General features: G+C 43.0%; 2 protein-coding genes across 5 annotated transcripts in view; both read left to right on the forward strand.

The window, feature by feature from the left end:
• KPNA3 (karyopherin subunit alpha 3) overlaps positions 1 to 2,825 on the forward strand; it is a 95,813-nt gene extending 92,988 nt beyond the window's left edge. For all 3 annotated transcript variants that reach the window (XM_036455372.2, XM_045588647.1, XM_045588646.1), the window contains one exon: positions 221 to 2,825. In XM_036455372.2, coding sequence (XP_036311265.1) covers positions 221 to 319 — 99 coding nt within the window. In that variant the 3' untranslated portion in view covers positions 320 to 2,825. The remainder of the gene's footprint in view (positions 1 to 220) is intronic.
• Positions 2,826 to 12,311: 9,486 nt separating this feature from the next.
• EBPL (EBP like) overlaps positions 12,312 to 20,740 on the forward strand; it is a 29,227-nt gene continuing 20,798 nt past the window's right edge. The window contains exons 1-3 of one of the 2 annotated variants that reach the window (XM_045588648.1): positions 12,312 to 12,511; positions 17,648 to 17,717; positions 20,563 to 20,701. In XM_045588648.1, coding sequence (XP_045444604.1) covers positions 12,356 to 12,511; positions 17,648 to 17,717; positions 20,563 to 20,701 — 365 coding nt within the window. In that variant the 5' untranslated portion in view covers positions 12,312 to 12,355. The remainder of the gene's footprint in view (positions 12,512 to 17,647; positions 17,718 to 20,562; positions 20,702 to 20,740) is intronic. The other variant, XM_036457706.2, reaches the window with a different exon arrangement.

Here is a 20,740-nt window from a genome sequence, read left to right on the forward strand (position 1 = left end):
GATAGGTACAATCTAAAGATATGGGAACTTAAGAGCAGTGTAATTTTTAAATATGTGTTCGATTTTATTTGCTAAAGTTCTGAATAATATTACTGACAAATATTTTTAAGTAGTTAAAACATCTGTACAGAATTTTTTTTAAAGAAGTAAATCAGTTCTACTTACACTATAATGTATAGTATCTTAATATAATCAGGATTATTTTTCTTGCTTTTAATAGATTGATGAAGATCCTAGTCTCATTCCTGAAGCAACACAAGGAGGTACTTACAATTTTGACCCGACAGCCAACCTTCAAACAAAAGAATTTAATTTTTGAGTTCGATTGAATGCAGCATCTTTCCCACATTCAGTATGAAGCACCACCAGATGGCTACCAAATGAGAAGAACAACTAAAGGCTCCAAAACACAAATGCCTCTTCGTTTTGATGCTTCTAAAGCAAGCCATGTCTCAGTCACTTGCAGTTGCCAAAAGTCACTCTCACATGGACTGTAAATGCATATGCATGATTTCCTAAACTGTTTTAGAATTCTCCTTAACAATTTCAACTACCCTATTATTCCCTGTTCCCTGGTGCCACACGCTGACAGCTGCAATCTCCAGTTTAGAATATTCCGTAGTGGTGGCACGTCAGCTGTCCACTCGATATTCCTTTGGAAAATGGTGCGCTGTGGATCAAGACACTTTGGTATGATGTATATACACGTTGGAAGACTTTAAAGAGGTGCAGCCTGATCTGAGCCTCCATCATTGTCCTCCACAAACATATTTTCATATTCTTTATGTGGAAAAATAGATTTTAAAGTACAAGCCAAATGATTTTCATTGGTGGAACTGACACACAAAAAGTAACTTTAAAAAAGAAATTATTGATTAAACAGATAAGTTTTGAAAAACTGTACTTCATCTACCAGTAATTGATGTGTTTGTTATCTGCCTCAGAAGCCAGGGTTGGAGGAAGAACTTTAGCTATGGATGGCCTTCGCCATTATACCTAATTTTTGAGAACAGCAAGCCCTATTTGACCACTCACTTCAGCCTGTGTGTTCCTGCTGTTTTGAAGTAATCAAATGCTGTGCATGGTATTTTACCTGAGCTGCAACCTGTTATGGACTTGAACTTCTGTTTAAGTTGAAAGCAAGAGTCCCTGACTATAAAGAAAAAAACAAAGGTCTAAAGTACACATTGGTGATATTAAAAAAGAAAATCTTGCTTTTAGCTTTCAGGAGTTAATATTTTCATTTTCAATTGATAATTGGATATGGTTGATTTGTATTGGGTTTAAACTGTGGAGCTTTCATGTTTACTGTAATTTAGTCTTAAAATATTTTTTACTTAGTAACCAGTGCTTTTGATAACGTGGTTGGCAACAGACCAGCAACTATTAAGGCGTGTCATCAAACTTCATTCTTCGAGTATTGGGAAAGTTAATTCAGATTTTACTCTAAGCATATTCGCAAATTAAAAGATTCAGACACGATCTGTGTAGAGGAATAATCTGCAATTGTTTAACATAAACCTGATTTGCAGTGATCTTTAAGTACTTACAGAAAATCTGATATTATTATACCAGTCACTGCTTTTGGTAAATTGTTTGACCCTGTTATTAATGAAAAATATGAATTTGAAGTTTTTAAAACTGAATAATTTATGCTGTCACCTAAATGGTTTTATTGCTATTGTTTACTGGGTATTGTTTTCCAATGCATTGATGTGAAGAGATAGAAAACCTAAACTAATTTAGTTCTTCAGTGGGGGGTGAATTTACTGTGATGAAGATGAGATAGATGCCATCAGAACTTTGTGAATCAGCTGGGGTGTTTTCACTGGTAAGCAACACATAGCAGGCGTACATTCATTACAAATATATGTATCTGCCAAGGTGGAGCCACTTTAAAGAGTGAATTTTGTGTCTTGTATCTAAAGTGGATACAAGCGTATGTTTAAACTGCAAGATTTTTACTTGCTAGAGAATCTGTTTTAATATAGTGGTTTCGCCTCTGATTATTTATAGGTTTTATAAATTTTAAAATCAATTTCTCTTTAAGGTGGCTCAGACTTTTCAACTCTTGTGCACATAAAATTGAGTTGAAGTTCATTGTGCCTTTTTTCTTTATCCAAATTTTAAGTTAACGCTTCATATGGTAACTGCATCCTGTTCAGACACTGTAGTCTAAATTTTTGAAACTGTGTGGTGTTCCCTACAAGTAGGAAATAACAGAGTTAAAGCTAATTAAGGTCACAAATTTCGGTGAAACCCTTCAAGTCCAAATCTTCCTGATATTGTGAATTGTACCCCTTCCAGTTAGTTTCTCCTGGACTTTCCATACTTACTGACAGTTACCTTTAAATTTTGCACACATTGAGATTAAATTGGGCCTCTGTTGTGCCGATTCCTGTTTCCTCTTGTGTTTTAAGTGCAAACTAACATAAGTGAACATTAGCATCAAGTAGTGCAACGTATGTATGCATTTGCTTGATTCAATTTGTTGTGACCTTATCAGTTTGGAATTGGAATTGCGCCATTTCATTGATAAAGAAAACTAAGTATATTGTTGCACTTTTAAGTTTTCAAAACAGTGTTGAAAAATTGCATTGTTTTTATTTTTTTTAAACTCAGTTAAAAGACTAAACTGTTCTTTCAAAAGAGGCATCTAAATGTGTTCCTAATTTTGTATATGGGCTTAGGTTTTGTAACCAATAAAAAAAAAGCTGCTATCAAATATGATAAAACATTGAAGAACTTATTCTAAAAGTATCTTCATTTTCTAGTTTTGTTTCCTGCATGGTTAAATTAAATTTGGAACTATTTTTCAAACATCAGACACAATGGAGGCGAATTATGACTTACTCTTTCATTGTATTTTAATATCTCCTTTCAACTGTGATAAACACGACCATACCAGTCCTAGATTTAAGAGTATTTTTTGACAAATAAGTACCAAAATCTTTATTATATAATAATTTCCTAAGGTGCCGTAACAAAGTAGCACAAACAAGGTGGCTTCAACCAATAGGAACTTGTTTTTGCACAATTCTGGGAGCTGGAAGTCTGAAGTTAAGGTGAGGGCTGGGGCTCTCGCTCTCTGGCTCCAGGGAGGATCCTTCCGGCCTTTTCCTGGCTTCTGGTGGTGGTTGGCTTCTTGGGCTTATGGCTGCTTCACTCCAATCTCCGATTTCATCATTTCATGGCCTTCTCCCTACATATCTCAGGTTTAAATACCATAACTTAAAGAAAGATCATTTGAAATTTTTGACCTGTTAAATAGAGGTGGTGTCTTTAGATGAAATCTTGGTTTAATTAAAAGAACAAAGGAACAGCGAAACTGTGCCTATTCAAGTATTTTTACTTTTGTAAAATGCAACTTCAGATTATTTATGAAGGAAGTCAGTGTGTAAGTAAATAAATGTGATTGTAGTACTCCTGTAGAATTTGCCATAATTTCCTTCAGAAGGGTTGTCCTTTTCAGGGGATTGATTATCTAATTACTGCAGGTGAAAATTTATGAATGTCAGTTGTCTTATAGTGATGGCTATTTTTTAACCCTAGTTGAACTGGCGGGGGGGGGGGGGGGGAGGTAATTAAATCTATTTGGAGAAAGGTAGTATAATTTCTGTACCTTAAGCTGTAAGTCTTAAGGCATATAAACCAAGGAGTACTTTGTGTAACCCATCACTCATTTGTCTGAAATTTAAAAGGAACTCTTTATATAAATCTTGTACTTTACTAGCTGAAAAATAATAGTAGAATGATTCTCAAAAAGTATTATATAGAGAAGGGGATATATAGATTTTGATAAATAAATAGAGATAATGGGCTCAGTACAATATCAAGAGAAAGTGTTTGGGAAAGGGGATGCAACATTTTCACATTCTTAGTCTTTCTTATTTGCTCAACAAACCTTGGCCTAAATCAGGGTGTCACAAACTCTGAAATACTGATATTTTAAGCTGTGTAATTCTTGTTGTGGGGGACTGTCCTATACATTGTAAGATATTTAGCAGCATCCTTAGTTTCTACTAACTAGATGTCAGTATCACCTCTCCACTCCTGTCTTAACAAAAAATGTCTACAGGCACTGCCAGATGTCCTCTGGGGGTCTAAATTGCCCTTGGTGTGAATCACTATCTTGAAACAATTCCTGTACAAAACTCCACTCAAATTAGACAGCCTAAGTCATGCCTTTTTTTTTTTTTTTTTTTTTTTTTTTTTTTAATGAACAGTCCCAGGCTTTCCTCAGGTGCAGAAGGTAAAGAGAGAGAGGAGACAAAAATGTGCCTTGTCTTCTCAGTTTCAAGAGAGATCAGGGCCAGACCTAACCATATTTCCCAAATCGCTCATCTGTGGGAACTCCTGGTAGTAATGAGCCTCATCTATTGCAAAGGACTTGGGGTAGAAATGAGAATAGGGAGTAACTAGTTACCCATAAACTTATTATGTAGCTAAAAACCAAGGCATGTGAAGACTGTCAATTGACTACAGTCTTCCCAGCACTGTCTTGGAACAATGGTTTTTCAGACATTTTTAATTGAAGTTCTCTGGGAAAGATGACTTGGACCAGAAAAGTCACAGCATACTTTGAAAAACAATTTTTTGAAACATTGTGAGATATTGGCTTCATCAGGAAACTTGTAAGTTTATTTAAAATGATTAAATGCAACCCCTATAGTCCAGATGGCATAGCTCTGGCTGAGCATCAACCTATGAATCAGTAGGTCCCATTCGGAGTTGCAGGCTCAATCCCCAGTGTGGGGCATACAGGAGGAAGCCGATTGATGTTTCTGTCTTTCCCTCTGTCTTCCCCTCTGGAGTCAATAGAAACATATTTAATACAGTGGTGCCTCGCATAAAGAACGCCTCGCACAGCGAACGCTGAAAGAAATATATTTAATAAATAAAAGCAGCCCTGGCTGGTTTACCTCAGTGGTTAGAGCATCAGTCCATGGGCTGTAGGGTCTCGGGATAGATTCCCTGTTAAGAGCACATATACCTGGGTTGTACCTAGTCAGGCACGTGGGAAGCAACCAATTGATGTGTCTCTCACATTAATGTTTCTCTCTCTGTCTCTTCCCCCTCCCACTCTCAAAACCAATGGGAAAATATCCCCGAGTGAGGATTAACAAAAATAAGTAGATGATAAAGATTAAAAGCAGAGGTACCATATATAAAGGTATCCAGACTATAAAGGATGTGTTTCCTGCAGGAATTTCTTCTATATCATCCCTCTTTTCTACCCTAACCAATTGCCATCCACTCGGTTGGGTAATTTTGTGTGTTTTTTTTAAACTGGTACCCGAAAATAAATTGTTCTAAGTAATGTGCGAAGACCTGGCACAAGTCCCGTGGGACAGCAGTTTTACCTTATCTGATGGTAAGTAAAACAGTTTTATGGTAATACACGTTTAAGAGTTACAGAGTAAAGGACACATTTTGCATAACATTTTCAAGATTAAAAACAGATTTTGGGGGCATGCCATTTTATGGGAAGATCCCTGCAGGAGAAGTCCATAGCGTCTGAGAAGCTAATGATGAGGCACCTCAGGTGAGCCTGATCTTTGTTGAATAGGTTTAGTTATTACCAAGTTTTCTTAATATTGAACAAAAGTCGCTGTTCTGTTTTTATTTTATTTTTTTTTTATATATGTTATTGATTTTTTACAGAGAGGAAGGGAGAAGGATAGAGAGAGTTAGAAACATCGATGAGAGAGAGTCATCAATCAGCTGCCTCTTGCACACCCCCTACCGGAAATATGCCCGCAACCAAGGTACATGCCCTTGACCGGAATCGAACCCGGGACCTTTCAGTCCACAGACCGACGCTCTACCACTGAGCCAAACCGGTTTCGGCGAACAAAAGTCGCTGCTCTGAACTGGCCATCTTTGTAAATGAACTGTTCACGGTTCAGAGTAGAAGTTTTGCTGTTCCCAGAGAGCAGAAGACGGATTTGTTCTTATCGACCCTATTTCTCAACCTCCACGCCCATGCCTTTTCCCCTCCTAATTATAGTCATTCCTGGATCAGCTTCCTGTCAGCTTCATGCATCCCAGTAACCCTAAGAACTGAGCGTTATGTGACTAGTTTCTGGGTACAATGCAATAGGAATGTTCCAGTATCTGGACACAATTCTATTAATGTGAAGGAGATTAAGTTATTTTACCAGCTTCATCATAATTAGATCTGACCACTAGTTAGACATTTATACTTTCAAACCTAAATAGAAGTATAAATGTCATACTGATTTTAGCCTAGTTTTCCTAATAACAGATTCTTTTATCAATTGTATCTTTTCCAAGTCTTTAGTCTTTTGTAAATAACTAGTGACCTGGTGCACAAATTCCATGCACATTAAAAGGGAATTAATTAGAGGAAATATTTTAATATTGCTTTTTGCCCTTTCTCTATAATAGAAGTGTCAGCAATGAAAGAAAATTAGTAAAATGTTTATGAAAATCTTCCTCCTGTCAGAGTCTGGGGCACACCATGGGACCCAGAATCAAGTCTCTCCCCACCCACATGTGCCTCGAAATGGCATAAGACCAAGACCCGGCAGGCCCCACCCCCATTGGGCTGATTCAAACCCGGCCGGCCCTAACCCCATCAAGGCCCACCAGGTGGGGACATGGCCTCAGGTTGCCTGGCCTGGCACCGGGCCAGAGGGCGCTACCTGGGGTCCCCCTGCCTAGGCTGGGGGAGGCGGGGTGCACCTTGAGGTCCCCCGTCAAGCCCCACATGGCAAGGGGCACAGCCTCAGATCCTGTGGCCTGTCACCAGGGCAGGTAGGGAGGGCATGGCTGAGTTTCCCTGGTCTGGTGCTGGGGTGGTGAGGAAAAAGCAGTTCAGTGGGCAGAGTCACTGGGAATGCTGTCTAGCAGAGGAGACAAGCCGTACAAAGGCCAATAGGAAGCTCCATGGGGAGTTCGGGAGATGAAAGAGCATCACCTCAGCAAAAATAATGGAGCATTTCTTGGATCACATGATCTCACACATCTAGAGGAAATAATGAACAACATAAACTGATGAACAAAAATAGACCCAGAGAAAGAGAAGCAGCGATCAGACTCTCAAACCTCAGAGGGAAAGTAGGGGAGGGCAGGGGTAAAGGGGAAGAGATCAACCAAAGGACTTGTGTGCATGCATATGGGCCTGGCCAGGGCCATGGACAACAGGGAGGAGAGGGCATATGTAGGGAGGGGTTTGGGATGGGAATGGGGGGATAAGGACAATTATGTGAGACCATAATCGATAAAAAATATATAATAATAAAAAATAATGGAGCAGCATACTGGGAGCAAGGGAGGGGCTGAAAAGTAGCATTTAGACCCCACAGCTTGGTAAGTCACAAAGGATTTTGGTATTCTACGAGCAATTCTACGAGATATTTAAAAAGAGCAATGATATGAAAATTGTGTTTAATAAAATCACTGGCTGGTAAGATAAAACAGGAAATGTGCTCTGTGTTTAGTGATGTGTAGAGATCACATTAGTGAGAGTAAAGCACTGAAGCAAGAGATAGTGAATAGTGTGGTCCATAAAGTGGGTGGAATCAAGAGATACTAAGCAACTAAATGGACAGGAATTGACAATGCCTTGGATCTGGAGTTTGGGAAGAGGGAAGTGTCAAAGATGATTTATAGGTTTTTGGATTGCCATAATGGATAAATGGAAGTAGCCTAAGAGAGGGAACACTGGAAGAGACTGGCAGGGAATAGAATTTTGTTTACAAGCTTTTTTGTAAAACTGTCAAGTAGAGCAGTTGGAAATACTGGTCTGGAGCTCAGAGGAGAGGGCCAGGCTATCTGAATCCTCTGCCAGTTTCTGGTAGTTATGAAAGCAGGGGTAAGGATGAGTCTGTCTGGGTTCAGCATCTGAGTGAGGTCAGGGTTTGGAACTAATCGCTGTGGAGTTCCAGCCTTCCACCGGGATGTCCTGGAGGGTGAGGCTGCAGGTGCCTAGTCACCTTGCAGCTGCACCACTGCAGTAAAGAGGGTGGAGGACTGTACTGAACCCCATAAGCACCTAAGCTGCCGCCTCGTACAACAATTTCAAAAACAACAACTAAAGGCAGAACGGACTTCATCCAGTAAAGAGGGAAGAACTAAAGATCAAGAACAGAATATGAAAAGAGTGAATCTAATTAGTTTCTGGATTTTTTATTTTACTCTGAAGGAGAGTTCAGGGTAGTCACTAAAGAGTGACATAGGGTAATGGGTAGGGAAATCCAGTTGAGAAAGATGTTGAATATATAAAAAAGCGATCTCAAGTTTTCTAAGTTAACAGAATTGACCATACTCCTTCAGGCATCAGTTACCTAATAGATGCAAGGGACACAACAGTAGACAAGCCAGACACAGCCCCTGGCCTTGTGGGGCATATATTCTAATGGCAAGAGCCTAGCAATAAGTGTGTAAATAAATAATTTTATCTGCTATATAAAAAATGATATAGGGACCCAGCCCGAATGGCTCAGTAGTTGACCTATAAACCAGGAGGTCACATGGTTCCCAGTGGGGGACATGCGTAGCCAATCAGTGGTTCTCACCATTAATGTTTCTATCTCTCCCTCTTCCTTCCTCTCTGAAATCAATAAAAATATATTTAAAAAATAAAAATAAATTTATAAAATGATATAGGGAGAAACTAGAGGAGAAAGCTACTGAACTTGTGTTCAGTTCCAGAAGAATTTTTTTGATTGTGGTAAAACATACATAACAAAAAATTTGCCATCTTAACCATTTTTAAGTGTACAATGCAATATGTTAAGTATTTTTACATTGTGAACCAACACTCCAGAACCTTTTCATCTTGCAAAATTGAAACTCTATAGCCATTAAACAATTACCTTTCTCCCCAGTCACTGGCAATCACCATTCTGTTTTCAGGATTGTGACTAGCTTATTTCACTTAGCACAATGTCCTCAAGATACTTCCATGTAGTAGCATGTCAGAATTTCCTCCTTTTTATGGTTGAATAATATTCCATTGTGTGTATATACCACATATTTAAAACAACAAATAATCGTCTTTAGCATAAGTGCGCTAGTGATACTTTAGTATAAATATATACTTTAAAAGTAACTCATTTTTTTATCTGAAATTAAAATTTAACTGAGCATCCTGTATTTCCCCTGGATACTCAAAATTAAAAACACAGATATGGTCAATAAGGGTTGCAATCTTTTTAAACTCTGACTCCTTTATCCAGGGTTAAGTATCTACATAGCAGAGGCCTAAGGAAGGGAGCAGGGAAGACAGTTAAGAGCAAATAAAAAGAAGAAAAAGATGTTAGCAAAAGTAAAGAGGACGGTTAACATGATGGAGATAAAGTGGCACTTTCCCTAGAGGAGAGCTAAAACTGCCATTCATATGTCAGAGTGCAGAGTCAAAAGCAAAGGCCTGGGACAGCCATTCATGGACTCAGTCCCGGCCTGCCTGGGCCTGCTTTTATGTTGTAAAATAGGAAAACACTCATCTCCCAGAGTTGTTGGGATGTTAGGTGAAATAACGGAGATGAAAGCATCTACTACCCGTATTTTCTGGAGTATGACAACCCCCCAATTTTACAGTTAAAACATAGGTTTAGGCCTATATTCGCTGTATAAGACTACCCCCCACTTCAAAGAAAAGACTTCCTTTGCTGTTAAGATCTGCAGGTAATTTTTGTGCAATTTTGGTCTTTTGCCCCCAATTTTCGGTTGACTTTTTTTCATTTCAAAAGTCGTCTTATACACCGGAAAATACGGAAACCCCAAACCGGTTTGACCTATTGCTCCTCTCCCCCATACTTTTTTTTTTTTTTTTTTAATGTTTTTATTGGTTTCAGAGAGGAAAGGAGAGGAGAGAGAGAGAAACATTGATGATGAGAGAGAATCGTTGATCGGCTGCCTCCTGTACACCCCACAATGGGGATGGAGCCCACAACCCAGGCCATGTGCCGTGACCGGGAATCGAACTGTGACTTCCTGGTTCAGAGGCTGATGCTCAACCACTGAGCCATGCCGGCTGGGCTCCCCCATACTTTCTTTCTTTTCTTTTCTTTTCTTTTCTTTTCTTTTCTTTTCTTTTCTTTTCTTTTCTTTTCTTTTCTTTCTTTCTTTCTTTCTTTCTTTCTTTCTCTCTCTCTCTCTCTCTCTCTCTCTCTCTCTCTTTCTTTCTTTCTTTCTTTCTTTTTCAAAAACTAAACCACATACATGTTATTTTCAAAACTTGAATATCAAGAGCAAAACTCTGGCTATTAAATAATAACAACAATGCCAATGCAAAACAACAAAATGAGAAATCAGAGTTATGAACATATTAATATTTTTAGCTACTAAGTGAGTCTCTTTTGTTGTTGGTGTAAATTTACTCAGAGTCCTTGGATTTGCTGCACAAGACTTTGAAGAAGACTGGAAGCTAACAGATGCTCGCATGAGCAGGAACATGATTAAGGAGTAGCTTCCACTTCAGTCTTTAATTTCTTCAGATGACTCCATGTTGGCACCTCAGTCCTTTGCATAGTCTTCAGTTTTCTTCCCCCACTTTGCTGTCGTCTGGGCAACTCTCCATCCTTTTGGGTGAAGGGACACAGGAGCTTCTCTGAGTCCATTGTGATGACGGACATAACACTCTGGTACCTGAACTGGCTGCATTGCTTTTTCTTTCCTTTCATTTTGAACCCAGAGTTCGACCCCACAACACTTTGGGCCTGGCTGCTCTGGGCCTGGCTGCTGCTCTGGCCATAGCTACTGCTGCTCCAGGCCTGGATGCTGCTGCTCCAGTTCTGGATGCTCTAGGCTTGGCTGCTTCGGGCCTGGCTGCTTCTGCTCTGGACCTGGCTGTTTCTGCTTTGGGCCTGGCTGCTTCTGCTCTGGACCTGGCTGTTTCTGCTTTGGGCCTGGCTACTCAGGGCCTGGCTGCTGCTGGTTTGGGCCTGGCTGATGCTGCTCCGGGCCTGGATGCTGCTCTGGGCCTGGCTGCTCTGGGCCTGGATGCTGCTGCTCTGGGCCTGGCTGTTTCTGCTTTGGGCCTGGCTGCTCAGGGCCTGGCTACTGTTGCTCCGGGCCTGGCTGTTCCGGGCCTGGCTGCTCTGGGCCTGGCTGCTCTGGGCCTGGTTGCTCTGGGCCTGGCTACTCCGGGTCTGGCTGCTCTGGGCCTGCCATTCTTCCATTTCTCCAGCTGGTCACATTTTAAGAGCCCCATTGATCCCTCTTTGCTCTTATTATCATGTTAATTGTTGACTATTAACACCCAGTACCTCCTTCTTGTGGTTTTGGATGTTAGATGTCCTTCATATTAGTTTTAATTTTTAAATTGTGAGAGCGGCAGACCAGTTGCTCACCTACGCCGCCATCTTGGTTTCTCCTCCAATCGGTCTCCCCCATACTTTCAATGCTTTTCTGGGTTTTAAAGCAATGTGGTCAGAGTAAGCCACAAGGGCTTTAAAAAGCCTGCTGGTGTCTGAAAACTCCCTTGGCCTTCACCTCTCCTGCAAGACTTGCAAGGGCCTAATTAGAACCTTTTGTCCCAAAAATTCTACCCAGACTGTTGGCAAAATTTAAACCATTTGAGCTCCACTTTGTAGGTTAAGGTTTTGAACCTGGTTAAAAATAAAACTGCATTAAAAAGTATGGCTGGCCCTAGCAGGTTTGGCTCAGTGGATAGAGCATGGCCTTGCGGACTGAAAGGTTGTGGGTTTGATTCTGGTCAAGGACACATGCCCGGGTTGCAGGCTCGATCCCCACCCAGTAGAGAATGTGCAGGCAGCAGCTGATCAATGATTCTCATCATTGATGTTTCTATCTCTCTTTCCCTTTCCCTTCCTCTCTGATATCAATAAAAGTATTTTAAAAATAAAAAAGTGTGGCTGGTTTGGTTCAGCGGATAAAGCACCCACCAGAGGACTGCAGGATCTTAGGTTCCATTCCGGCGAAGAGCAGGTGCCTGGGTTGTAGACTCCATCACCGGCCTGGCCTGGCTGGGGCTCCTGCAGGAGCAACCCAATCAATCAGGGATGCGTAGATGTTTCTCTCTGTGTGTCTCCGGCCCTCCCTTCCATTCTCTCCAAAAACCAATAAAAAAAAATATCCTGGGATGAGGATTAACAACAACAAAAAAGTGTGGCCCTATGTGACCCGTCCTGCGGGTTTGGTCGGGGACAGGTTTGCACAGGCAGCGGTGCGAGCTCCTGAGCGGGACCCTGCGCAGAGAGCCGGGCTCAGTGGTTGGTTAGCGGGGAGCCGCGGGAAGGGAAGCCTCCACCGGCCCGGCCCGCCCCGGCCCGAAGCTCCGCCCCCTCGGAGACCCGGCCCCGCCCCCTCCCCACCCCACCTTCTCTCCGCGCTCCCAGCCCGCCGCCGGGAGAAGGCGGGCAGCATGGGCGAGCGGGCGGCGCCGGGCCCGCTGCTGCTGAGCGCCGCGCTGCTGGCCGCGGGCTGCGCGCTGGGCCTGCGCCTGGGCCGCGGGCGGGCGGCGGCGGAGCGCGCGGCGCTCGCCTGGCTCTGCGCCGACGCCCTGGTGCACGGCGCGCTGGTGAGTGCCCGGCCGCCCCGCGCGGACCCCCCCCCCCTCCCCCCGGGTCTGCCCCGGGCGCCCCGCAAGGACGGACCGGTGGGCGGCGCCCTCCCTGGGCGGGAGGGAGGTCTGGGAGCCGCTGTGTACCCGGCCTTGGCCAGAGGCTGCGCCTCTTGTCTCTGAACACAGCGCAGCTTCCTTAGTGGTTCATTTAAAAAAAAAAAAAAAAAAAATCTAAATAAGAGCCTGAACATAGTGATTTCTGAGCCCTATTTATATTAGTTTGAGCGTAAGCTATTCAACGCCTTGCTTACTTGACTTTGTAACCTACACTAAATGTGGACCTGAAAATAAATGGAGTTTTTCAGTGCCGCCGCGTGCCTTCATAGTCATCCCATTTATTGGGTGACGAATGTGTGCCATGCATAAAACTGTATCTTTACAACACCCCACAGACTAGTTATTCCTGCCCCCATTTTACAGAGGAGAAATCAGGCCCCGCAGAGTTGGGTGGCTTTGCAGTGCCACCGAGCTGGCTTGTGAGTTTGTTCAGCCTGGCTCTGAAGCTGCCACTGTGTTACACCAGGCTTTAGGCAGCTGCCCCTGAAAACAGCTCATTTTACAGATGGCCAGGAGGGTTGTAGTTGAGGGAATTCTATTAAAATACCTCTTCCCCATGCACACACTTTTTCTTCAAGTTACTTTAATTATGCCAAAATATCTTTTTTGCAAATTTGACCTTGCTTAAATCCAGGCAATCCCGTGGCTAATGTGAAATCAATGTCTATAAAGTGATTTTCAACCCATTGCCACAGGAATTTTTAAAGCATGCAGTCTGTCCAGTCAAGGGCACTGACCTCTTGTCCCTTAGGTTATCAAATAAAGAAATGAGAACATCCAACACAATAGCCACCCAGTGTGAATGAATCAAAGTTATACCTACTTTTTGTCAGGTCAGCCAAAAATATGTATATTTTTGGTGTGCCACAGAATTTTAGTAATTTTTATATGTGCCATGAGATGAAATAGATTGAAAATGGTTGGTCTATAGTACTGAGAAAGAAATAGAAAGTAAAATGTTCAATAATCATCCAGGTCTGAATATTAAGTCAGTTGGATATGTGTACGTATCAGGTGTTTCTGGAATGATGAAATTCCTTCTTTCCTAATAGTTAACATGTGGAGCAAAGAATGGAAATATAATCAATCTTAACAATGTATAAGGAAAGTGGACAAAAGTTGAGTGTTGGAAATGGTGAGGAGAGGGGAAAAGCTTTATAGGCGCTATCATGTTTGTTTTATGTAGTAAGAAGCCTGAATACTGTACAACACTGATGGACAAGTAAGCTGAGGTTTTTAGGTTATTACTTTAATTATAAATATGAGTAACCAACAGAACTAAAGAGAATAATATAGCTACCAAATGGGTTCAGAACATGCCACCCCAAAATATGCCGGTTTGGCATATTTCTTATTTTGAGCTGAAGGTCTTTCTGACCTCCCACTTTGCACCTCAAATCAGGTCATAACATTCCCCATGACAAAGTGCCCTCCATGTACGAGGGAGGAACCAGCATTCTTATCATCACAGACTGGGGACCAATGCCAAAATGGAACCATACAAACAAATCTGCCCAAATAACCCTTATCTTTCATTACTTCCCCTCATATATTTCTTAGTTATTTTCCCACAATTTACTGTTCCTAGCCCAAGCCCTTGTCCTCTCACATCCCTGTAATTTTATCGTTCTTATTGTAAAAAGTTATATTAGCTTTTGGGCCTAACAACTTCTTCAGATTTTCATTTTCATTTTCCTTTTGATGCTCCCTTATACGAGTAGAAATATTAAATAAAATGTGTATGCTGTTGTCCTATTATTCTGTCTTATGTGGGATGATTCTCAGGTCAGCTCCAGAATCTAAGAAGATAAAAAGACGTTTTTCCTCCCCTATACTGTCAAAAACTGGAAGGTATGGGGAAGGGAAAGGAAGCAGTATAAATTCAGTCATAATTTTCCAGGATGTGCAGTCAGTAGATAATATCTAAAGAAATAGCTCCTCAGCCCTGGCCAGTGATCCTGAGTGGTTAGTGTCAGCTTGTGCACAGAAGGGCCAGGGGTTCAATTCCCGGGCAAGAGCAGGTACCTGGGTTGCAGCTTGGATCCCCAGCTTGGTGAGGACACATGCAGGAAGCTTCTCTCTCACAGATGGGCACTACACTTACTGAGGTGATCCCCCAGCCCGTAATCCTCAGATGAGGAATAACCAAAAAACAAAATTAAAAATCATTGGAAAAATTCTCCAGTGAGGGTTAACAAAAAAAGGGAGGGAGGGAAGGGAGGGAGGAATAGTGTAAGTTATGGAGATTATTCCCAGAACTACAGACAGAAGTGGTTATAAGTGCTAACCTCTGGGATGTGGTACTAGAAATGAGCAAGGATTAGACAGAGACACATTTTAATGTCATACTAGAGGCCCAGTGCACAAATTCACGCACCCTGAAAGGAACTGTGGGCCGCAAGGCTGCACTGGGCACAGGGGCAGGTCTCGGCTCATCCTCTGTACCCCCACCTGGTCCCTCCCGCCTCAGCCCCTGGTCCCCTGCCTGCCAGCAGCCCTGCTCCCACTGCTGCTCCCATGTGCTGATGCCACTGGCCCCACTCACATCTGCTGACGGCGCCAAGCAACTGGGGCCATCGCCAGCAGCGGATGTAAGTGGGGCTAACACCATCAGCAGGTGTGAGCATAGCTGCTCCCTGATCGCCCCTCAGGAGCAGGGGGAGGTGGAGAAGCCCTCAGGGGTGATCAGAACGGCAGCCGCCACTTGCACCTGCTGACGGTGCCAAGTGATTGGGACCACCCCTGGGTGCCGGTGGGTGTGAGTGGGGCTGGCACTGACAGCAGGTGCAAGAGGTGACTGCCAGCCCCAATCACCCCTCAGGAGCAGGGGGAGGTGGAAAATCCCTGAGGGGCAATTGGGACCGCCAGCCACCACTCGCACCTGCTGACGGTGCCAAGCAATCGAGACCAGCACTGGATGCCGGCAGTGGGTGTGAGCACCAGGCGGGACTGTGTTGCACAGGAGCAAAGAATTTTCAGGAACCACTGCAGTGTTTCCCAAAGTGTGGTACGCGTAACCCCAGGGGTACGGGAAGAGTTTGGTCGGGGCACGCATTGCACTGGAGTTTGGTGGGGATATGCACTGCACCGTGCTTAGCTGCGCCTGATTCTACGTTCTCATGAGTACGAGGGGTACTCAGCGTTATGAAAATTATAGAAGGGGCACACATATGTCAAAAGTTTGGGAAACACTGCACTAGAGAAAGGTGACCAGACGTCCCGCTTTTGGCAGGACAGTCCCGATTTTTAACAATTTGTCCCACGTCCTGCAGAGTTTTAAAGAAGTCCAAAAGATTTAAAAGATTCTTTCAAAAAATCAGGAGTTTTTCAAAACAAAACTGTTAAAAATTGGGACTGTCCCTCCAAAAGCAGGACATCTGGTCACCTTACACTAGAAGCTCGCCCCAATGGCAGTGAGCAGCACCCCGCCTTGTTCTAGTGGTCCGCTCCCCTGCTCCACCATCCCACCTGGCCAATGCCCGCCATGTTCTGTGCTCTTCCGCCTACTGCTGACGCCCGCCATGTTCCACATGCACCCTCTGGTGTTCAGCGCATATCATAGCAACTGGTTGTTTGGTTGTTCTGACATTCAGTCTATTTGCATATTAGGGTTTTATATAGAGAGATAAGTGATTGCTTTGGTAAAAAGAAATGATAAATAAAAGGTAGTAGTGTTAACCAGCAACAGAATTTTTCCCAAGAAGCAACATGACAATCAAATATCCCAGTGAATTTTAGTTCATTGGTTTTTGAAACTTTAGTCTGAAGAAATACATCAGCAATAGGGAAATGCTAAGTGCAATTGAAAATATTGCATTACCTAAAATTTAAAATGTAGCCTGTAAGCATTTAAATTTTTCCTAAGTCTGTCCTTAGGCAGGAAAAATAACTAATTTTAATATGATATAGATATTTGAATGCCACTTTTGTTAAGAGATTTTGGACTTTTTTGTGAAGTGAGACAAAATGAACTGCTGGGAGGTACTTCTGGAAAATGTAAAATTGTTACACTAATCCAGAATTTAGCCTGTTTAATATAACATTTAAGCTCTTTCCTTATGGAAAATTTTCAACTTATTTTCCCCCATAAGAATATGCCTCTTATTGGGTGCGGTCGGGCCCGGAGCAGCAGCTGCCAGGCTGGGAGTGGCCAGGCCCGGAGCAGCCGGGTCAGGTGCGGCCAGGCCCGGAGCAGCGGCTGCCAAGTCCAGAGCAACTAGGTCGGGAGCAGCAGTGACCAGACCCGGAGCAGCTGGTTGTGGAACGAACCAGAGCAACAGAGGCCAGGCCCGGAGCACCCAGGCCCGGAACAGCTCGCTCCTCGCCTGCCCCTGCCCCACGGCTGCCTCTCAGACATGGCTGGAAACTTTTGTGGGAACTTGAGGGTCTGCTGAATCAAGTGATGAAGGCTTAGATATGGATGTGTTGAGTTAGTATAGGGCTGGGGTGTTGATCTGTGAGTGCCTTGGGTGGGGCCTGGATGAGGCTGGTTGACCTATTTGGAAATGTCTTTTGTGTGAAGTGAATCATTGGGCATGTGGAAGTATTATTGATATGAGAAAATGCTAAGTAACTGATTTACTATCTGAAAAGGGATTTACTATCGGGGAAAGGGAGGGAGGAAGAGACTGAACATAAACTGTGCACCTATGAATGAGGACAATGGGGGATGGGGAGGGGGCGGAGGGTGGGGTGGGAACCTGGTGGAGGGGGGAAGAAATGAGGAACCTTTGTAATGATATGAACAATAAAGATTGATTAAAAAAAAAAGAAAAAAAGAAAAAAAAAAGAATATGCCTCTTATTTTATAATGCCAATCATTGAAAAATAGCATTTGTTATATAAACATTAGCTTTGGATTCAACCATTTCCAAGGTCAGGGGCCACGCCCCGGACGGGGGAGTGAGTGTGGTGCTCTGACGGTGCCCCCAGGGCGGGATGGGGAAGGGATGCTCCCAGGCAGAGCCACGAACTGTGGTCCATTCTGGGGTGGAGATGCTAAATTAGAGCATTTTTCCGTTTTCTTCTCTCCAGGAAGGCTCTTTTGTCTACTTGTCTTTCATGGGAAACATTGCTGACTCTGAAGGCTTCCTTGCTTCCTTGTGTAAGTAATTTTAAACGTTTACCTTTGAAAAGTTTGAGGGGATTAATTCCAAGTATGACTGTATTAGTACCTGTATCCCATCTTGTATGGTTCCATTTATAGAAAATGTCCAGAGTAGGTGAATCTGTGGAGACAGATTATAAATTAGTGGCTGCCTAGGGGAGGGGGCGGAACGGATGTTGGAGAGAAATGGAGTGACTGATAAAAGGTACAAGTTTCTTTTGGTGGGTAATGAAATACTCTAAAATTAGATGGTGGTGATTCACTAAAATCCATTTAATTGTACACTTTTTAATTTTTAAATATATTTTATTGATTTCAGAGAGGAAAGAGGGGAGAGAGAGAGAGAGAGAGAGAGAGAGAGAGAGAGAGAGAGAGAGACACATCAATGATGAGAATCATTGATTAGCTGCCTCTTACACGATTGGGATCAAGCTTGCAACCCGGGTATATGCCCTGACCAGGAATCGGACTGTGACCTCCTGATTCATAGGTCCATGCTCAACCACTGAGCCACCATGCTGGGCGAATTGCACACTTTAAGTAGGTAAATTGTATTGCACATAAATTGTATCTTAATAAATATATATTTTAAATGTTTATAGTGTGTGCAAGTTGAAGAATTTACAGTATTTAAACTGGGCTTTTTTTTATACTTTTAATATCAGTTTTCATATATGTCTTATAATTTCCAAAAATCTTCTTGTTCTATAGAGATATTAACTAGTTTTCTTATATTCCTCATGCTCACTATGAATCGGCATTCAATCAGTTAGCATTGACTGCCTCCCATGTACTATGTCAACAGACAAACAAATGAGCTGTGTAACAACAGGGTCCTTGCTGCTGCCATACAGCTGCCTTCCTCAGGATAACTTCTTTCAGATTTTGTGCCTGAAATACCTCATTGTTTATCTCATTTCTTCTATGATTCTGAATCATATTCCACACACACACACACACACACACACACACACACACCAGATCTGTGTTAGGGCTCCTACTTATCACTAGTGTTAGGAAACTCTGCTAGATAATGGAGCCACAGGTAGTGCTTCTTAAAGCAAAACATTGATTTCAGAGAGGAAAGGAGAGGGAGAGGGAGAGGGAGAGGGGGAGAGAGAGAGAGAGAGAGAGAGAGAGAGAGAGAGAGAGAGAGAGCACGAGCGAGAGAGAGAGAGGGAGAGAGAGAGGAAGAGGGAGAGGGAGAGGGAGACATCAGTGATGAGAATCATTGATTGGCTGCCTCTCGCACGATCATCTTCGATGCCTCTCAGGTCCTGGCCAGTAGCAGTAGCTCAGTGAGCTTGACTCCATGCGTGGAGTCCAGCTCCCGCAGGCCCAGTGCTGCCCCTTGGTGAGTGAGCTGGAATAAACCGCTTTAGAATTGCCGGAAGCCAGGGGCGGAGGACTGCAGCCCGTCACTGTCCTCCCAGCCTGGCTGCTCTGGCTGGCATCAGAGAAAGGGAACCAACCGCCAGATTTGGCTCAATCCCATGAAATGTAAAGTCTAACCCAGTCTCTTATCAGGCATCTTCAATTTACATTTTCACCTTTAAAAAGTGAAAACTCATCTCAGGGGGGTGCCCTGTATTCTAGAGCAGTGTTTCCCAAACTTCTCTCATGAGGAGAATCACCTGGTGGAGTTGTTAAAATACAGATTCCCGAATCCCAACTAAGAAGTGCTAAACTAGAATTTTTGGGAACATATAGGTAAAGTTGTATACTTAACTAGTGCTCTAATCCAGTAGATGTTATAAAGTAGTGCATCTTGGGCTTTCAAGAGCACTAATTGCCTGAGACTTAAAAAACAGACTCTGATTCAGAGGGTCTGGGGTAAGGCCTCCCAGTGTCGATCTGCGGACTCTGTAGATTCAGCAGAATGTAGAACTGGGCTGTTAGCATTAGGTAGATGCTGTAAAAAAAAAAAAAAAAAATCTTATTCATGACACTTGTTAAAGATGATAAAAAGACTTTATTCAAGAGGGACCATCAGTCTGTTCCGTTTCCGTGCCCCTGATTCTATTCCATTCAACAATTTATTATGTTCATCAGATTTTTAATTCATTTGATTTTTAGATTCAATTGTTAATAGATATGTATTTATTGTCACTTTGTTGTTCATATTTTTATTCTCAGAGAGAAGGAGGATGGAGGTGAAGGAGGAGATTAGACAAAGATCTTATATGCAAATGCATTACCTATGGACACAGACAATAGGGTGGCGAGGGCCTGGGGTGGGGTGGGAGCTAGCTAGAGGGGAGGCATGGGAGCTGGTGGGGGGAGAGGGACATCTGTAATCATCTCAACAATAGAAATAAATAAATAAACAAACAAACAAACAAATAAATCAGCACTAAACAAACAAACAAACAAGGGACTACCTACCGCAGTCCTCTCCTTGCTGCCTTTGGAGTTGAGCCTGGTCTCTCCTAATGCATTAGGAGAGGTGGAGACCTATGGCCAAGGTGGGGTGAGTTAGGAAGAAACATCAAGCCCAGGAGGATTCATGGCAGCCCCACCGCTAGGATTCTTGCTGAAGGCAGGCGGGTGGGGTGGGAAGGTATAGAGGGGCGGGTAGGGAGTTTGATCGGATGTCCGCATCCCGGGATTAGTGCAGCATTGTTTACAATAGCCAGGACGTGCGAGCAGCCTGAGTGCTCATCACTGATGCGAGGGAAAGAAAATGTGGTGCATATTGGAATGTTTTTCAGCCATTTAGGAAGAAGGAAAACCTGCTGTTTGTGACAACACAGATGGACCTTGAGGGAATTATGTTAAGTGAAGTAAGTCAGACAGAAAAAGTCCTAAGAAGGATAAGGAACAAAGTGTGCTTTGTTTTTAGGGAAAGAATATGGCAAAGCTGATGCAAGATGGCTTCATTTTGACCCAACCATTGTGTCTGTGGAAATCCTGACTGTGGCCCTGGATGGTTTTCTGGCAGTGGTCCTGGTGTACGCCATACTCAAAGAGAAATATTATCGGTAGGTGCTCTGCTCCTATCCTGCTGGAAAGAGGAGAAG

This window comes from Pipistrellus kuhlii, unplaced genomic scaffold, assembly GCF_014108245.1.
Source record: "Pipistrellus kuhlii isolate mPipKuh1 unplaced genomic scaffold, mPipKuh1.p scaffold_m20_p_3, whole genome shotgun sequence".
In the NCBI taxonomy this organism is placed as follows: domain Eukaryota; kingdom Metazoa; phylum Chordata; class Mammalia; order Chiroptera; family Vespertilionidae; genus Pipistrellus; species Pipistrellus kuhlii.